The sequence below is a fragment of the Thamnophis elegans genome, chromosome 1 (assembly GCF_009769535.1).
Source record: "Thamnophis elegans isolate rThaEle1 chromosome 1, rThaEle1.pri, whole genome shotgun sequence".
Taxonomy (NCBI): Eukaryota; Metazoa; Chordata; class Lepidosauria; order Squamata; family Colubridae; genus Thamnophis; species Thamnophis elegans.
Genome location: NC_045541.1, coordinates 95241119 through 95260015, shown reverse-complemented (window position 1 = coordinate 95260015; position 18897 = coordinate 95241119). Strand labels below are relative to the sequence as shown.

The 18897-nt window shown below is 35.8% G+C and overlaps 1 protein-coding gene across 1 annotated transcript in view; it reads left to right on the top strand.

The window, feature by feature from the left end:
• LUZP2 (leucine zipper protein 2) overlaps window positions 1-18897 on the top strand; it is a 372060-nt gene that overhangs the window by 343856 nt on the left and 9307 nt on the right. Inside the window, 1 exon segment of the mRNA XM_032227123.1 lies at window positions 10248-10337. Coding sequence (XP_032083014.1) covers window positions 10248-10337 — 90 coding nt within the window.

Below are 18897 nucleotides of genomic sequence, written 5' to 3'. Positions count from 1 at the left end.
GGGTGCAATCAAAGCACCCTTTGATAACAGGGTCGTGATATTTTAATTTAAGATGTCATACTTCTAAGATAAAAAAAGTAAAGAAACCAAAAGAGAGATGTTTGATGAATTTTGAAATATTTGTATCTAAATTCAGAATAAATCTAAATGATTACCCATGGCCTTTATCTACACAAGTCATATATTGATTTAATAAGTGATATCTTCAGTTCAACTGATTGCCATCATTTGATTTACTAAAACAAAGCTGCAGTTCTTGTTTCATTTATTTGTTCCCTTTATTTGTGAGAAGTGAAATATTTCACCTTTTAATATTATTCCTTCCCTCTTTCCTCCCAGTGATGTTCCCATCATTTTAAATTATTACACTGGGCAAATGTTGTGAAGAAGGACATTATTTCAATTATATTTTATTTGATTCTGTAATCAAATCCCAACTGTGATAGGGACGGCCACCTGATGCCTTTCTTCTACATGACTTGTCACATATATCAGAATGATGAAAGCCATACAGTATCTTCTTTCAATGCTTGTATGCAGTATTTCAATGCATGTAGAAATGATATGGGACTGGTTTCTGTTCCCCTTTTTTTTCTTCTCTGCTATCCATGTGTAAATCAACAATCATAGTTTGACATCCCTTGAACTTCTTCACAACACTCAGACGACAAATGCAGTTCAAGAATGAAGCATTCATTCCCTCACAAATTGCACATATCAGTTTTCTTTCTGTGCAAGATAATACACAGGAATTATTTCCTCTCAGAAGATAATACAAAGTGAGCTACAGTGCAATTGAGAATTTGTACAGAATATGTTTGATATTAGTTTGACTCTAGAATAGAGGAGGAACAAGCAAATTGACTTTTTGGAAAGCAAGGATGGTGCTAATCTTGTTCAAACTAAAAATCAGGTTACATTTTAAAAGAAAATAATGGGAGAGAGATAAAGATATAGAATCTAATTTTAGGCATAAATTTGCAATGATGGAAAACCTCCACAAGAACAACTGTCTTTTGCATCTAACAAATATATATCTTGAACAATTTAATACTATTCCAATAGAACAATTAAAAATATTCTAAGCTATATTTAGGATAAAAAAATTAGAATAAAACACAAGTTACAACTTGTCTGTTTCAATAACTCAAAACTAAAATTGTGGTTGTTAAAAGTGGAATCTTTGAAATTTCTTCCTTCCATCAGCAGTGAAGAAAAGAAGAGAATGAATGAGCTGACATCCTGCTGAAACATGTTGCTATAGGTCAGGGGTGTCACACTTGCATTGTCACGTCATTGTCACGTGACATATTGTGACATTCCCCCTTAACTGGGGTGGGCGTGGCCAGCACGTGACGCATCTGGCCTGCGAGCCACAAGTTTGATACCTCTGCCATAGGTACTAAAAGAACAAGTGCTTAAGATTATGACTGATAAGGTAGTACACATTTTCAAAATGACTCAAAATAAATGCATTGGGCCTAATGTGGGTACAGAAGAGCCTGTATTCATTAAAATAGCCCTACTTTCTTCAGGCTTTTTATTTTCCCTAAGTGTCATTGCTTTAAGAGATATATAACTTTAATTAATGGGTTCCTTAAAGCAGTGTCCTCCTTATTTCAGATTCAGGTAGAAGACTGGAAAAAAAGGGTGAGCTTATGTTAATAACAGAAGGGCAAGTGAACTTGCATGGCATACGAAATGAATAATTGTCAAGGCATGCACAAACCTAATATCTAACTAAGCCTGAAAGCTTTAAGCTAATTTTCACTCAAAAGTAGTTGGAGCATGTTGCTAAACCCACATTTTTAATTTGTTTTCCTCCTTTGAATCATGGATGTGGGATTATTTCTTGCTTACCACTTTGAGTGAGTTCTTTAAAATGCAAAGCATTGCTATCAGAGTTTGTGTCAGAAGTATTCTAAGAAGCTAACATTTAGTTTTGGTAAAGAAATAACACACCAATATTTTTTAAAAAAAATCTCTAACTAGCAGTATCCTGCACAGAGATATGGCAGCATTAGACAAGGCATAGATAATGAAAGACCAAGAAGATTACAATAATGCAAAATGAAATGCTAAGCAGTTTCCAAAGAAAGGAGAAATAAATAGAAGCAGTTAAAAATTGGGAACCATGCAATGGAACGGGAATGTGCATTATTTACTCCAGCAATAAATTTGGAAAGCATTTTAGAGAGAAATAATGACCTTGGCTGGCTTTCTAGTTTCAAGTAACATGTTTTTAACATGTTTTCATTTTGTACTTGCAAACACAAATGAAGTTTAGCTTCATCTGTGTAAATTAAATGGACTGTGAATTTGAAACTTGATATTCAGACAAGCATGAGAAGATTTTACCTGTCACTTTATAATCTATAAAACTCATAAGCCAACTTCTGTGTGATTCCGCAGAACTGTCTTTAGCCTTCCATTGTTTGTTTTAATTTTAGAATAGAATAGAATAACGGAGTTGGAAGGTATCTTGGAGGTCTTCTAGTTCAACCACCTGATTAGGCAGGAAATCCTACACCACTTCAGATAAATAGTTATCCAACAACTTATTAAAAACTTCCAGTGTTGGAGCATTCACAACTTCTGGAGGCAAGTTGTTCCACTGATTAATTGTTCTAATTGTCAGGAAATTTATTCTTAATTCTAAATTGCTTCTCTTCTTGATTAGTTTCCACTCATTGCTTCTTGTCCTACACTCAGTTGCTTTGGAGAATAGCTTGACTCCCCCTTCTTTGTGGCGGCCCCTGAGATATTGGAACACTGCTATCGTCTCCCATAGTCCTTCTTTTCATTAAACTAGACATACCCAGTTCCTGAAACCGTTCTTCATATGTTTTAGTCTCCAGTCCCCTAATCATCTTTGTTGCTCTTCTCTGCACTTTTTCCAGAGTCTCCACATCTTTTCTACATCGTGGCGACCAGAACAAAAAAAATTGAACAAAAAAAATTGAAGTTCATTGCTTTTGTTTTCATTTCAATACCCAATAATCAGTTGTACTGTATTCATTATGCCTTGTAAACAGATTTTTTCCTTTATTCATAACTCATTATAGTGTAAGTATCTAGAATCTGACAGAGTAGTTTTCCAAAGAAGGAACTACTATTACTGGTTCCCCCACACCCACACCCACCCCGGATTCACAATGGTGTGTTTTTAAGAAAGGTAAACAAACAGCAAATGAAAAGAGAAAAATAAAATAGAAACTAATACATATTTTAGAGTGCAGGTAGAAGAAAAAACATGATTATTTTGTTAAAAAAATAAGAGGCCAAACAAACAACCCGTCCCCCCAAAAGGAAAAATATGAGAAAAAAAACATTATTATAGTCCCCCTTGCCTTGTCTCTTAGATATACTTATATTTTGCTTTGGATGCATGGAGCTATTTTTATTTGATTTGTTTTAATTAGCTTTAAATAATTTGTCTTTTTTTTTTTCAAAAGCCATATTCTCTCTTAGTTTATCTTGCTTATATAATATGTTGTATATAAGAGAACCATTCCTTCTTGATTTTTGCTGTGAATATATAGAGTCAATTTTTCCATTGCCGTGTATTATATTCCAACTTCAGTTTCCCAATTTTGTACTGACAAAAAGATTTCTTTTTCCCAATGTTTTCCCAGATTGCTTCTTAAAGCTGTCAACATATACTTACTTGTGATGCTTTCCATTTATGTTTTTTTTGGGTGGGGGGAATCACACTGAATAGAAATATTTGTGGGTTTAATTCAAATGCTATTTTCATGTTTTATGGATGTTTTGCATTTATTTCCAGTATTTCTCAGTCTTTTTGCATAACTATCACATATGGTGAAATGTTCCTTCTTTATCGTAGCATTTCCAACATTTATTGTGATATTATTTGTCCATTGTGGCAATCATCAGCAGAATTATATACTATTTATAGCAATTCTTTCTCAAATTGTAACATTGTTTAAATTTTAACCCTCAAAATTATTTTGCCAATAATTATTCCCATGGTTCTATTAATATTTCTAAACTTTTACATCCATGTTATAATGTAATTTGTTCTGTCATATGTGAGTAACGATTTGTAAATACATCCTAATGACTTTACTTGATTCTACATAAGTGTTTCAAATTATGTAATCTTTTTCAGGTTTTTTCTTCCTTCTTGGGATCATTTTTTTTTTGCAAAAATATTAGCAAATGTATTATTTATAGAATATTAAGCAATTTTTGTTCGGTTTAGTCTGTTTGTTGAGACCAGATGTATCATACTAGCTAGTCAAATATTTATTATTGTAATTGATCTTGAAACAAAAAGCCTTTTATGGTGGTGCTAGTGATGAAATTATTACACACGTTCTTGCTTTTAAATAATTTCAATTTCTTAACACATTTATTCTTGTAAGAAATATTAATTTCAAAGATCTTAACTAAAAATTCCTTCACTGAATTCTATTAAATGTGGATGGCTCCCTAATGCTCCAGGCTTGCTTGTAAATTTCTTCTAAATTTGCTAGGAACACACAAAAACAGTTGTAGTTTTTTTGTAACAGATAATGGCAGAGGAATTCTATTCTTCTAATCTCATTCCACTTTTAGGATTAAAATATTCCATAGTGATCTTTGTTAAATTCAACCATTTTGGAACTTTAGATCAGATCCTTCTATAATCTCTGTACAATCCAAATTATATAGAAAAGTAAATTCTGTTTTCAAAGATGCAAAACTAATATTTTAAAATTGAACTATCTGTTTCTCATCCTTTAGAGTAAAAGACCTTTTGAATGTCAATATTCTTGTACCAGAAGAGACATAAAGCAATAAAAAGAATGAAGAACCAACAACATTTTAACCTACAGCGTTTTTAAATTATTTATCTGACTCTGTATTCACCTTTCTTCGTAGAGTCATTTTAATTAGTTTTGCATTGTTTCATAATGAGAAGAGAGGATTTCTGAGATAAGCTGTTATTTTTAACGTTTAATTTTAATTGGGTGGGCTTTTCAGGTGCTGCATTATCTATCAAGAAAATAACTACCTTTTATCACCTTTCTTCACATTTAATGCCAGTACTTCATAATGCAAGAGGTTCTTAATATTAACTCTTTGCTCCACAGTCTTTAGTTATCATCTTTTTCCATTACATCTGTCAGCTGGAACAAAAGTGATTTAACATGTTTTTTTGAAACCAGGGTTTGACTCAAACTTTTGCTAACTTATTTTTCATAGCCATATAAGGATCAAGAAAATATTTTCAAAACTATTGAAACCTATCTGTCTACCCACTTATCCTTCTTCTGTGTAAGACATTTGTCACATTCCATGAACATAAAATAACAGAGTTGGAATGGAAATTGGAGGTCTTCTAGTCCAACCTCCTGCTCAGGCAGGAAACCCTATTTCACACAAATAGTTGTCTGAGGAACACTTGATATTTCTTCCCATGTATGAATGGGTTCATCATCGCCATCATCATAAGTTTTAATGCTAAAATGAAAGTATTAAATTTTGTTAGAAATGCCTAATTCAGCCCAATTTGCCCTTATAAACTTAATTGATTCAGCAAGTGCTAGAAAAGACACTAATCAACACTTCTTGCTTGCCTGGGATGAAAATGGATTGCTAGCATTTTTTTAAGATAATAGTTCTGTGGAGTCCTTGGTTGTTTGCTTGCAGATGTTTAGTCCAATTAAGTAACGTCACCATACTCACTACCCAACTAGGTTACATGATGATGCTGTGTAATTGGATGATGTATTTGTATTGTATTGTATTTTATTGGTCTTGTATGCCGCCCACTCCTGAAGGACTCCGGGCGGTTTACAATAAACAAGGGAAGGGAATAAATAGACAAATAGACAAACAACAATTTAAAATGCACAACATTCTTTGTTACCGTGGAGCTGGCTATTTCAACAACAACCCCCCCCCCCAGCCTGCCAGAGCAGACAGATCTTCGTGGCTTTGCAGAAGGCCGGGAGAGTAGTAAGGGTCCGGATCTCCACGGGGAGCTCGTTCCAGAGGGCTGGAGCTGCAACAGAGAAGGCTCTCCCCCGGGAAGTCGCCAGATGACATTGGCTGGCAGATGGAATCCGGAGGAGACCTAGTCTGTGCGATCTGATTGGTCTATGGGAGGTAATTGGCAAGAGGCAGTCTCTCAGGTACCCAGGTCCGATGCCATGTAGGGCTTTATAAGTGACGACTAGCACCTTGAAGCAAGTTCGGAGACTAATGGGTAGCCAATGCAGCTCATGGAGGATAGGTGTAACGTGGGTGTACCTGGGTGCACCCACGATCGCTCGCGTTCTGGACTAGCTGAAGTCTTCGAACACTCTTCAACGGCAGCCCCATGTAGAGTGTGTTACAGTAATCCAGTCTTGAGGTCACAAGGGCGTGAGTGACTATCTGAAGGGCCTCCCAATCCAGGTAGGGTCGCAATTGGTGCACTAGGCGAACCTGGGCAAAGGTCCCCCTGGTCACAGCCGACAAATGGTGTTCTAAAGTCAGCTGCGGATCCAGGAGGACTCCCAAATTGCGAACCCTCTCTGAGGGGCGTATAATTTCACCCCCCAGCCAGAGAGATGGAATACTTGGCCAATCTTTGGGAGGGAACATCAGTAGCCACTCGGTCTTGTCTGGATTGAGTGCCAACTTGTTTACTCCCATCCAGACCCTAACAGCCTCCAGGCACTGGCACATTGCTTCCACTGCTTCGCTGATTTGGCACGGGGCGGACAAATACAGCTGCGTATCGTCCGCATATTGGTGGTGCTTAATCCCATGCCGGCATATGATCTCACCCAGCGGCTTCATTTAGATGTTAAATAGGAGGGGAGTCAGGACCGAACCTGTGGCACCCCATAATTGAGGGGCCTTGGGATCGACCTCTGCCCTCCGACCAACACCGACTGCGACCTGTCCGAGAGGTAGGAGGAGAACCACCGAAGGACGGTGCCTCCCACTCCCATCTCTCGCAACCGTCGCAGAAGGATACCATGGTCGATGGTATCGAAGGCCGCTGAGAGGTCAAGGAGCACAAGGATAGAGGGGTGACCTCTATCCCTGGCTCGCCAGAGATCATCGATCAGTGCGACCAAAGCAGTTTCCGTGCTGTAACCAGGCCTGAAACCCGACTGAAAGGGATCCCATGTATTGTGGGAAGGGAACTTCACCAAGACCGTGTTGTATTAGGTAGACCAGTACAGCCCATAACCAAACTGGAAATCACTAGAATAACAAAGCCAGCATACATTCTAAAAGAAACCTTCTGAGAATAATTACCAGGATATCAGGACAATTAGGAATAGCTGCAGAATAGAAAATAATACAAAAGACCTAGGAAGTGCAGGAAGAAGTTACCTTAAGAAAAGGAAAAGGTCAGAGTGGCAACAAAGACTGATTAGCTCAGGGCAAAAATGTAAAAATAGGAAATACAGTAGAAGACACTTGGGCTCATCCCAGCTCCATGGGAAGTATTTTAGGGCAGAGGAATAACAAAACACAAGGCAGGATTAGAACCACTAGCAAAGGCACACACAAAAAGTGATAAAACAATAGTACAAAGAAAACAAAAGGACTTCAAAGAGGAAAATGGTATAAAAAATGTACACTTACTGTATGTCAGGGTCAGCTCACCCAGGAACGCTGATCTACATCACTGTAGGTCTGGCTTTCCTGAAATAATAAAGACAACTTGCTTTCAAACGCAGCTTGTTTAAATCCTAAATTCATTTACTCAGGCCGGGGACGCTCTCTCAGCTGGGAAATCTGAACCCGCCGAGGAAAACCCTTTTCTGTTTAACAGTATGAAACATATGGTTGAGTGTGGGAGACAAGGAGAAGATATGCTCTCTAGGAAACAATCAGATAAGAGAGAAAAGACCTTCCAATGGATTAGTGGTCAGAGGAAAAATAAAGTAGGAAGGACCTGCCCTAATTGATCAGGTGGTTAAAAGTGCAAAAGTGAGAGAGTTTGTACCTTCAGACTTGCAAGATTCTGTAAACAATAAAGTAAAATTAGCTTATTGAGTTGTGTCACCTGTCTGGTTTACCCAGGAGAACCTATAAGTAATGAACTATATACAACCAAACAACCAAAGTCAGAGAGCACAGAGAGAGACAGACAGAGAGAGGGGGAAAGAAAAGAGAGAGGGAGAGAGGGAGAGAGTCTCCTCCGTTGTATGACAGTTGTCTTCCCTAGCCTGCTGCAGAAATAAACTCTTAAGGTTTCTTCCTCCACATACAGAATGTTTTCTTCTCTTTACTGGCACATCCTGGGCAATTCAGTCCCTAATGTCTTCCATAGTCCACCATTTCATGTCTGTCAGCCGTGAAAGAAGGGGCCTTTGTGAGTTTGATTTTCCCCTTCAGATTCAGGAGAGGAATTACAGTAGCTGTTTCTTTGTTCATGCTTCAATAAGATGAAATTGAGAAGAATTCTGCCTTTCTTCCCCAAATGATGGATAGAACTTGAAAACTGCTTTGTTTTCAGAAACATATTCTCCACAGAAAGAAAAGCAATTGATGCTTGATTTCCTGACAAGAGGTGATAGGTGGATGGATGAACAGTTGCAGAAGAATTCAACAATTCAGGGCCATGATAACTTGGATTCCAACAAAAAACTGGGTCTCAGTATGGCCAAAGTGGAGGAAAATGTTGAAATCAAGAAACAAAGAGTCATTTGAATCCAATTTACACATAGGACCCAAGCAGTTGAAGTGAAAAAAACAAACAAACCACTTAGCCTGGAAGTTAGAAACAAATTAATGTATTCGATATTATAGTTTATGGCTTCTAGAATATAGATGTACAGAGGACATTTAGCTTTTGACTATCTTTCTCTAAGCCTTTGAAACAGGGAACAGAAGCTAATCTAAGTAATAGTTGACAAACGTAGGGAGAGGAAGAATATAACTTTTTAAACTGTTAATTTTTGAATCACAATGCTGTGAAAAAAACTTCCTCCTAAAATGCTACAGATCAGAAGCTCCTTTTTTCTAAATGCATTGATGATGAAAACTAAAATGATACATGTAACATGAAACAAATTGTGGATATTAAATATTCTATTATTTGACTTTTTGGAAAAAAATATTGTCACTTTTCCATCAGAAAATCAGAATCAGAAGCATCCTGGAATTAAAGACAAACTTCTATCGGTGAGAACAATTAATCAGTCGAACAGCTTGCCTTCAGAAGTTGTGGGTGCTTCATCACTGGAAGTTTTTAAGAAGAGACGGGAGAACCACTGGACTGAAATGGTATAGGGTCTCCTGTTTGAGCAGAGGGTTGGACTAGAAGACTTCCAAAGTCCCTTCCAACTCTATTCTGAAAGTCATATAATTTAGTCCCCTTGTGAGATTTTCTCCCCATTTTAGATTCTTCTAAAAATATGATTTTTACTATTTAGTTTAGGGGATCAACTTTTTTGCAGTAGTTGAGCCTAGAAGAAAAGCTGTCCTTGGGAATCTGATATTTTTGTCAAAATGACAAAAGTAGCATTGCATGATTGCAATGCAAGCTACATCCCCCTTCACAAATCTATTTAATACCATAGGGATTAAATAAATACAATTCATAAAATGCACAGAGATTGTGTTATGATGATGTAACACTTTCATATTTTAATTAATTTTATTTGATTCCTATAGCCACCGATCTCAACAAACAATTCTATTATTATTAGTCTCTGCCTTGACCACTCCATGGACTTCTGTTTAGAAGACAAATAATGTGGTATAATTACTGGCAGCAATGATATAGAAATGGAAGAGGTGAATGGTTTTTTTAAAGCATGTATAGATGGAAAGGTATTTTACTTACTACTGTCAACATCCAAATTTTGTAGGTAAGTTTCACATTGTGCAACCTGACTTGAATTCTATGACCTTCTGCTCTTCTGGATAGATGTTCATGATAAGTCAAAAAAACATGATGGTAGAAAGAAACTGACTAAAATATTGCTGTCACCTAATAGAAATTATTCGGATCATAGAAAACACTTTCATTCAATATATATAGTGTTTATCTTTCCTACTGCAATTCCTGTAATTCATACTAGTCCATACAAGAATGGGATAGGAAGATCTCAGTGGAGAAAGCTTTATTCCACTTCTATATCTCAGGAGCAATCCATAGACATTAAAAAAATGTACTACTGAATGTTTTAATGCAAAGGTCTATAACAGAATTCCAATTTTCAGGAAGTAATTGTTTTCAACTGCAACCAGGAAAGATATTGACATGTGTGTTTCTTATCTTACAGCAAAGAATTCCTACAGGCAAAGAGATTCCTCAAGTTTCTCCAAAAAGGGTGGATACTGATAAAAGTACATCAGAATGCAACTCAAAAGATGTAAGTCCAATCCATTTAGATTGGAAGCCAAGATCTAATCTGTAGTATATGTGAACCTTGAAATATATGGGTCCATATCTATTTAACTGTAACTGTGGGAATATGACATACAGTGTTATACTTTATTAGGTGAATACAGATATTTGATATTCAGGTGGTATAAAAGAAGTGCTTTTTGATGTAATGGTGTTTTTTTCTCTCTTTGACTGTGCTTGACTAGTAGAATTAGCAAAATTTTCAAGAGAATGAGGCAACTAGAAAATATGTGATCTAACTATAAATTAGCTACAGTCCACTTGGAAAATTCACATGTGAATTCCTCACACAAGAGCTGTTTATTTTCAAAATGTGTACTAACTTTTAACATACCTTATGTGTGCTTCAATGTTAGAAAATGCCTGTTGCCAAGAACAAGCTATAGTAGAGCTTTATATTGTAACATTTGCAGAAATGTTGGTGTACGTAGTTTGTCCTTGTTAAAGCGAGAAATTTCTAGTTCTTTCAAATGCTGAAAAAAAGAAGGCAGGTGAAAGAAGTGTAAATTACTAAACTATTGCAATAATTTATGTTGCAAGAAAAAAATAAGATAAAGAAAAAATGAGTTATACATGGAGAACAAAATGACTAATAACAAGACAGGTTTCAGAAAAGGCAAAGAGCCACATTGTCAGATAACTAATGTAAGATGGATAGCAGAAATAGCAAAAGAATATAAGGAGACTGACCTTTGCTCTGTTAACTGTGAGCAGACTTTTGAATCTTCAGATCCTGGCAGAAAATGGAATATATTAAGGTTAATGGGAATTGCAGAACACGGTTATTTTTCTGGGGAACTTTTATAATGATTAAGAAACTATTCCATGAATTGAATATGGAGAAATCAAATAATTCAAAATAAGAAAGGAAGTGAGATAAGACTCTGTATTGTCCTCATATCTATTTACTTTATATCAAAAAATATAATATATTGGTAAAGTTAGGGAGTACAGGACAGTTGTAATGAAACTAGGAGATCCTCAAAATCATCATGAACTATCCACAGGAGTGTGAGTTCGAGAGCATATAAATTTGCTAAACAAATGAAATAAATAAAATAACGTCATTTTGTTACTGGAAAGTAAAGACGAACTGGAAGATTCATTCTCAAAGTTAAAGTGGAAATTTGGGAGGTCATGTTAAATATTAAAGAGGTCAGTATAATATTTATTTATTTATATTTCCTATTTCTAAACCACCCATTTCCCAAAGAAAGGGCTCTGAGTGATGTACAGTATACTATAAGCATATAAAGCAGTGTATAAAGTTAATATTAAAATTAATTTAGGATTAAAATTGTAAAGTTATAAAATTAAAATAAATCAGAGGCAAAAAAGATCCCAAGAAGGCAATTTAATCCTGTTAACATTGAATTAATAGAGGGAGGGGAAGCTCCCATGATTGCTTGATCCTTTGTACCTTCACACAAAGTTGTAGAGCGACGTTTTGAGCCTTTTTCAGAAGGCTAGAAGAGTTGAGGTCTGCTTCACCTCTGGCAAAAGGATATTCTATAGTGCAGGAGCCAACAACAGAGAAGGGTCTCTTTTTAGACTAATCTTAACCAACGTGCTCAGGGAACTTACAATTCACAGTGAAAAAATGAAAGCAACAATTGGTTTTTTTTTTCCTGATTTCAAAAATCAAGATAACTAATATACTGGATTTTTTAAAAAAAGGAGATATGCATTATAGGAAGAAGGCAATAAGAAAACTCAGACAAGACCAACAAGAATAGGACATTCTCTGATAACAAAATGATAAAATTTTAAAGTTATAAAATTAAAATAAATCAGAGACAAAAAAAATCCCAAGGAGGCAATTTAATCCTGTTAACATTTGAATTAATAGAGGAAAAGGAGTATTTCCAGTAATTATGTACAGTTAGGGAAGGTAGACAATGAAAATATGGAAGCTAAATACCTTTGAATTATGGATCCAGAAATGGTTATTGCAAACACCATGGACAGAGAGGGGTGGGATGGAGTGAACCCCAATCAGTTCATATTGGAAAAAAGAAAATGATTTGCAAGGATGAACTCACATGCTTTAGACAGGTGGTGCTAGTGGACAATGAAGTAGTGAGGGGGAGCATTATTCTTGGCAAGCTGAGGAAGGAGGAAACAATAAAATGAATGAACAGTTTCATGATTACAGGAATACACTTGGAAGAGATAATAATTATTATAGACAGATTGAGATGGCAAGCATTTGTCTATGCAGATGACCAGGAAATGAGACTATTTTATAAGCATCCAATTAAATAACTAATTGGGCTAGACATGTAAATAAATAAACTTTTCTCACCTGTGTAAGATAGGCTGGGTTTTCCTGTTCTCCTCTAACCTTTGTATTATTTTGTGTGCTTGACAGGTTACAAACAAAATAATACGAACTCTGAAACATATTCAAATTGAATAATCAAAATAGATTCCATGAGGTTTGATGTGAAAATAAATTACTACTCTTTAGCACCAAGTGTGAATTTCTTAGAGCTAGCATTTCTCATTAAGCTTCTGTTTCCAATAAAGATCTACAAGGAACTGTGTACAGTGGGGAAAGAAAAAAAAGAAATAATATGTAATTAATGAGCCCAAACAATATAAAATGATAGTCTGCTGAAAATATATGGTTCATTTTTATTGCATTAGTTGCAGAATGTAAAACCAAGCAAAGGAGCTGTTTTGCACCTGTGTATATTTTCTTCCTTTGCATATATATGCTGAATTCCTTCAGTGACTGAAACTGAGCACCATAGTTTTTACGAACTTTGCAAAACTAAAATATTTATTTACTGGCTTAATTGTATTAAAAGTTTGCAAGTGCAAAACAAAACAAAACACTGTTCTAAGAGCTTTAAATCTTAAGTTTCCTTAAATTTCCTTCATTTCTATTCTATTCAAATTTTTTCTATTCCACGTTTTAAAAATTAAAATAGGATTATATCCATATAAAAACATAATCTGTATTTATCATCATGTAATTGATTGAATAATAATTTATCATGACTAAGCTAGGTACGATTTATTGCAATTAGCCTCTTGTCAGTATGATTCATAATTATAATAATCTTTTGTTTAAGTAGGACACCTAATCCCTTAATTAACTAAGGGGTCATTTATTGAGTTTGCACATCACACTAAGCCTTAGTGATGAGCTTATTTCATTTATACTGGCACGATGTCGAACACTATTGTGGTTTGTAATAATGGTTATGCATAAAATAAAATGTAAGGTATGTGGGATCAATCAGATTTAGATACAGCATAGACGAAGCTGGGAAGTAGGCAAGTCAAAATGTTCAGATAAACCCTCCCTAGGTTTTTTTTGGGGGGAGGGGGCTTGTAAAGGTGCAGCAGAGAAATATAGTTTTCAATCTTGTAAATTCTTAATATATTGCAGCCTTGTGATAAAGTAGAATTGACTTATCAGGGTATGTTTCTTATCTAGTTTGCCTGCAAGGCTGACAAACAAAATAATTTCAAAAAAAATATTAATCTTCCAATTTGGTGGTGTAGGGCTTAAGGTACCAGAAACTCACCAGGAAACTGTGAGCGCAATCCTTAGGACAGTAACTTTCTCTCAGCCTAAGAAGCCAAACTCTAGAAAACAATCTCAAAATATTAGGGTGATTTCCACTTATCCCACATATTTGTTTAGATTATTGATCCCTTCAGTTTTAGACTGATTGAAGTGATTGGCTATTTTCATATAAATCATCATGTTGAGATAAATCAACACATTTATCTTGGCTTATTTAACTATTTAGCATCTGAGGGAAAGATTTAAATAAGCCAAACAATTCCTGAGTCAAGATTTGGTTTTTTTTGCTCCTCTTTTTTTTTTTTTTTTTTAAAAAAACCCTATTGCTAATGAACTGTAAACATTCCGACTTGTTACACATATTCCATTTTCATCTAAAAGTTATAATTGGTAAATAAACCCAATTGTCTGAGATGATCCTTGTCTGCAGTATGCAGTTTTTTGTAAACAAAAACTTGCTTCACTAGTTTAGCGGAATATCTTGTAGTCCCATTGTTACTATTTGAAGCTCCAATTGTACTGTTTAATTGTCAAGAGACACGCAATCTGATTTCCTCCCCCCCAAAAAATTCTTTTAATGAAGATGCATACTTGAGTAATCCACTTTCATAATTTATGGTCCCCAGTTGTGTACCTAGCCAGCTTTCCTGTATAATTCACTGGCTGAGCATATCTTTTGGAACGGCTGAATTTTTACATATTTTAATGATTCACTCTGCATATTTATCATTTGAGTTTTTTCGTACCCCAGGTACTTTTGCTGATCAAAGTGCATGGATTAACTGATCAAGGAGGAATTACTTTTAAGCAGAAGCCATTCTCCTGTTTGCTGTGACTATTTTATATCTCTCTATATGATTTTTAGGGTCTTTTTTTATTCCTTTTTGCAAAGAGAAGAATAATTATATTGCATCATGATTATATTTTATTTTTTTAAAAAGCTGTTTTCCAAATAAGCAGAGGGTCAGCATCAATGATTTTGTTTCACTTAGATTGCTATTTTTCATAGCCAACCTACTGTATTTTAATAATGACTTATAACTAATATTAGCATCATATGCAAAATAAATAACTGACATTCTTAAGAAATGATTTTGAGCTAGAATCTCATAAAACATAAGCACTGGTTCTACTTCAGGTATTATGGAAACTGGAGGAGCTTCACTAATGTTGGTTAAATTATGTTGGCATGCCCCCCTTCATTGCAAATGGATATCAAAAGAAAGTCTTCACATCTGAAACCCTTGCATTAACTGGGAGTATCTGACTAATCCCCATGGCTGAATTATAATTAGGAACACTGTTTTAAAATTTAAAACAATTGGGAACAACCTTTAGCATTTGATTGATAAACTTGGGACTTTTCATCAGAATGAGATAAAATTGACAGTACAGGTAAATCATTGGTGGAAAGGGAAAGTAGGCCAAGTGTATAGAAATTAGTGAAGAAGTGTTCAAGCTACATCAACTCTTGACTATTAAGAATTGTTATGACAGACAATTTATGCAAGACTCACAAAGGTAGCAGTAATCTTTTGCACATATCATTTGATGGAAACCTACCACCCAACCTGCTCATACTTGATTTCTTAGTGACACTATATACACCGCTAACATGCATATAGATACTATCAATGGAACCAACATAGTAGGGTTATATAAACAAACAACAATACCACACACACACACGACAATCCCATGAGTAAAGTTATGAATAAAATATCCAATACAATAAAGTAAGCTTATATAATTATATTTTATCAGTGAAGGCATAGAAATTTATTTATTTCTTAATTTAGTAATGCTGTCCTATATGATGTTTCTAAATGAAAAAATAAATAAGTATATTTCAAGCAATAAAATCACACAATGAAAACAATGCAATAGTAAAATCACACCATTAAAATTCACTGGCTATCATATTTATGTCAACTCCGGCCAGCCCAGAGGCCCAGAGGGGAGAAACCTGGACCAGTTGCCAAGACTCATCAGGCTTCACTCCTCCACAAACAGCTGAGTAAATCTACAAAGCTAGTGATAAACTGACTGACAACAATCCACAATTAATTGTCAGGTGGTTTTTGTTCTGGGTTACAAGGGGATGGGTTGTGTGCACGCGCAATGTGCAGGTTATCCTAATTACAAGTAACTATAAAAGATGGTGGGGAGCACCAGGTGACAGCTCTGACAATTTATTCATTGTCTTAGTGCTTTGTTGGTCAGTTCATGCTGGAAGAAGAATATAAACTGCCTTTACTGCATTCTGTGTTTGGCTGTTTTCATTAACCCTTCAGAACCTGACAATTTATGAGATAGACTAGGTTAGAAAAAAATCTCCACAAAGAGTACTGGAATTCTATTGTTGCAAGATATGGTAACAGAAATTTTAATTTAGCTCTCCCCCCTATTTCACTCAAAAAATCAAGGTACATTAATCTTGAGGTTTTTTTCCTCATCCCCTTATCCCTTTCAAGCTATGTTGGTGTTTATCAATTGTTTTTGCATTCCTTCTTCAAGGAAATCTACATTTCTCTTCTATGCTGGCAAACATTTTGCATAGATTCTTCTTTTTCTGCAAGGACAGAGTCTATTTTTTCTAGATCAATCAAGCATTGAACCATTGATTGCAACAGGAACTGACAAAACAGCTTGGCAACCCAAGCCTGACATAGTGGGGAGACCGACAGAGTGGGCTGACCCAAGTAAACCAGTCAGCTGAATAGATGCCCTCAGTAATATCCCACATGTCTCCAATGACAGTATAACCTCAAAGAACACACAAATTATATTACCTTAGGTCCTTAGGGTAGTAGCTTATTTTGCTTACTGTTGAAGAGTACAATGGTTTGGCTTATACTCTATCTATATATATAGACTTTATTTATGGTCACAGACCAAAACAAGAGTACTACAAAAGAGACATAAGAGGAATTGATCATAGCATCATAGCAATCCGTCACCAAAAGCTTAACTAAGGGAAGGTTACAGGTTCTCCTCTAATGGTTACAGCTCTTAAGAAAAATTTGGAAACCTGAGAGGTGATGTATGAGGAGCCATCTCCAAGGCCAATATACAAACCAAATTACAGCCATTAGGTCTAGAAGGGACGATTTCAAGAAGAGACAGTAACTTAGATCTGTCTGCGTTATACATGGGGCAAAATAGAAGGACGTGCGCCACAGTTTCATTTCGGCTCTGTCACAAGGGCATAGCCGCTCGTTAATCGGGAGCCTCTTTAAAACGACCATCCAAAAGTGCTGAGGGCAAGACATTAAGCGAGCTAGAGAAAAAGCTCTTCTATATTTGGAATGGTTAAAGTAATAAAAATAGGAAGCCATCCTTAATCCATAATTATTAAATTGGTTTTAAGAGTCAGGGGGGGGAACAAGTTTTGTTGGCTCCGGCTCGTAGATATTGTAAATCAATATCCACAAGCCATTGGACTACCCTAAATTGGTCATCCTTAAGGCCGGTAGATTCCTAAGGCATCCTCCATAAAACCTAGCAGATGTAGTTTCTTCAGCAGCTCTTGCTCCAAGTGAGAAATATGGGAGTCCGCCAACACCAGGGAGAGGTGGTAGCTGCCAGGAACTGCCAGAAAAAAGCACCTGAAACCACCATTTAAGGGTGTAATCCAGGCCATACCTTCCACCAATCGAATGCCCAGTTCCAGGTACATCAGGGCAAAACAAACAACGGGCCGAGACCCAGAGTTTTCTAAGAAAAGCAGCCTGGGTTCTTTCAATGCAATCCTTGAAGCCCCATATCCATATGGGAATACTGTGAAGGGTGTGGGCCAATGTTTGGTTTTATAAATACGTAGGGCAGAAGGAATGAACTGGCCACCCTGGGTATAAAAGAATCTTAAAATCTGCTGGTGACTACAGGAGGCCGAGTTCAGCACCTGGGTTTGGTGTCTGTCCAGGCACCGGTGTCTGAATTGAATACCTAAATACTTAAAATGGAAACCCGCTTAACAGCTGGCCACTGATATCCCAGTTATACAATTTCTGGGCTCTAGTAAACACTAATACTTTCAATTTATCATATTAATAGCCAAATGGTTTTCAACACAGTAAGACCAAATTCGAAAGTAATGTTTTCAGTCCTGGCCTTGACAATGAAAGGAGAACCGTATCATCAACATAAAGAAGAAGTGGGATCTTTGTAGTTGTCAGCTTCAGGGCGTGGGCAATGTTCCCTCTAATTTTTTTTCAGTGTGAGCGGAAAAGTATAGTGTTTCAGCAGCACAGTTTCATGACTGAGCACCTAAGAGAGCAACAGTTTGAACTGCTGTCATGTCTGCTGGACATTTGCGCAATATTCCAAGCATCAAGCGCCGATTGCGAGTGAGGTTTCAGCCTGATGAATGCCAGGCATGAAAATTTGCCGCTCAAACACTATACTTTTCTGCTCACATTGGGAAAAAAAGCCTCTCTGCTCAGCTTTTACATTGTTAGACTGGCTAGAGAGAGACATGGCACCAACAGCCTGAGTCCTAGCATTTTGCAGGCAACCTGTCCTCTCACATTCCTTTGGAATGCAACCCATCACATTTGAATTAGATTTTGCCAATTATCCGATTAAAATATAATCCTATTATTCTAAAATATGACTAACTCAATATTAAAAACTGTAAATATTTAATGCTGATAAATAATAGCAGTAATTGTTATTTAGTATGACTAAAATCAGTATTGAAATATCAATATAATATCAATCAAAATTGACAATAAACACTAAAATAACAATACAAATATAAAATGTGGAATATAAATGTAATAAATATAATATATAAATGCAATATAAATGTAATAAAATAATTTATCATGAAACTCTCCCCCTTTAAAGTAGTAAGATCAATTAAATAGTCTAGCAAGTTTGGACTATATGTTATGTTACGCTATTTAAGAATATACACACCTCAGAATCAGATACAACATCCACATCATTTCCAACTGAGTCGATAAAATCATATGCCATG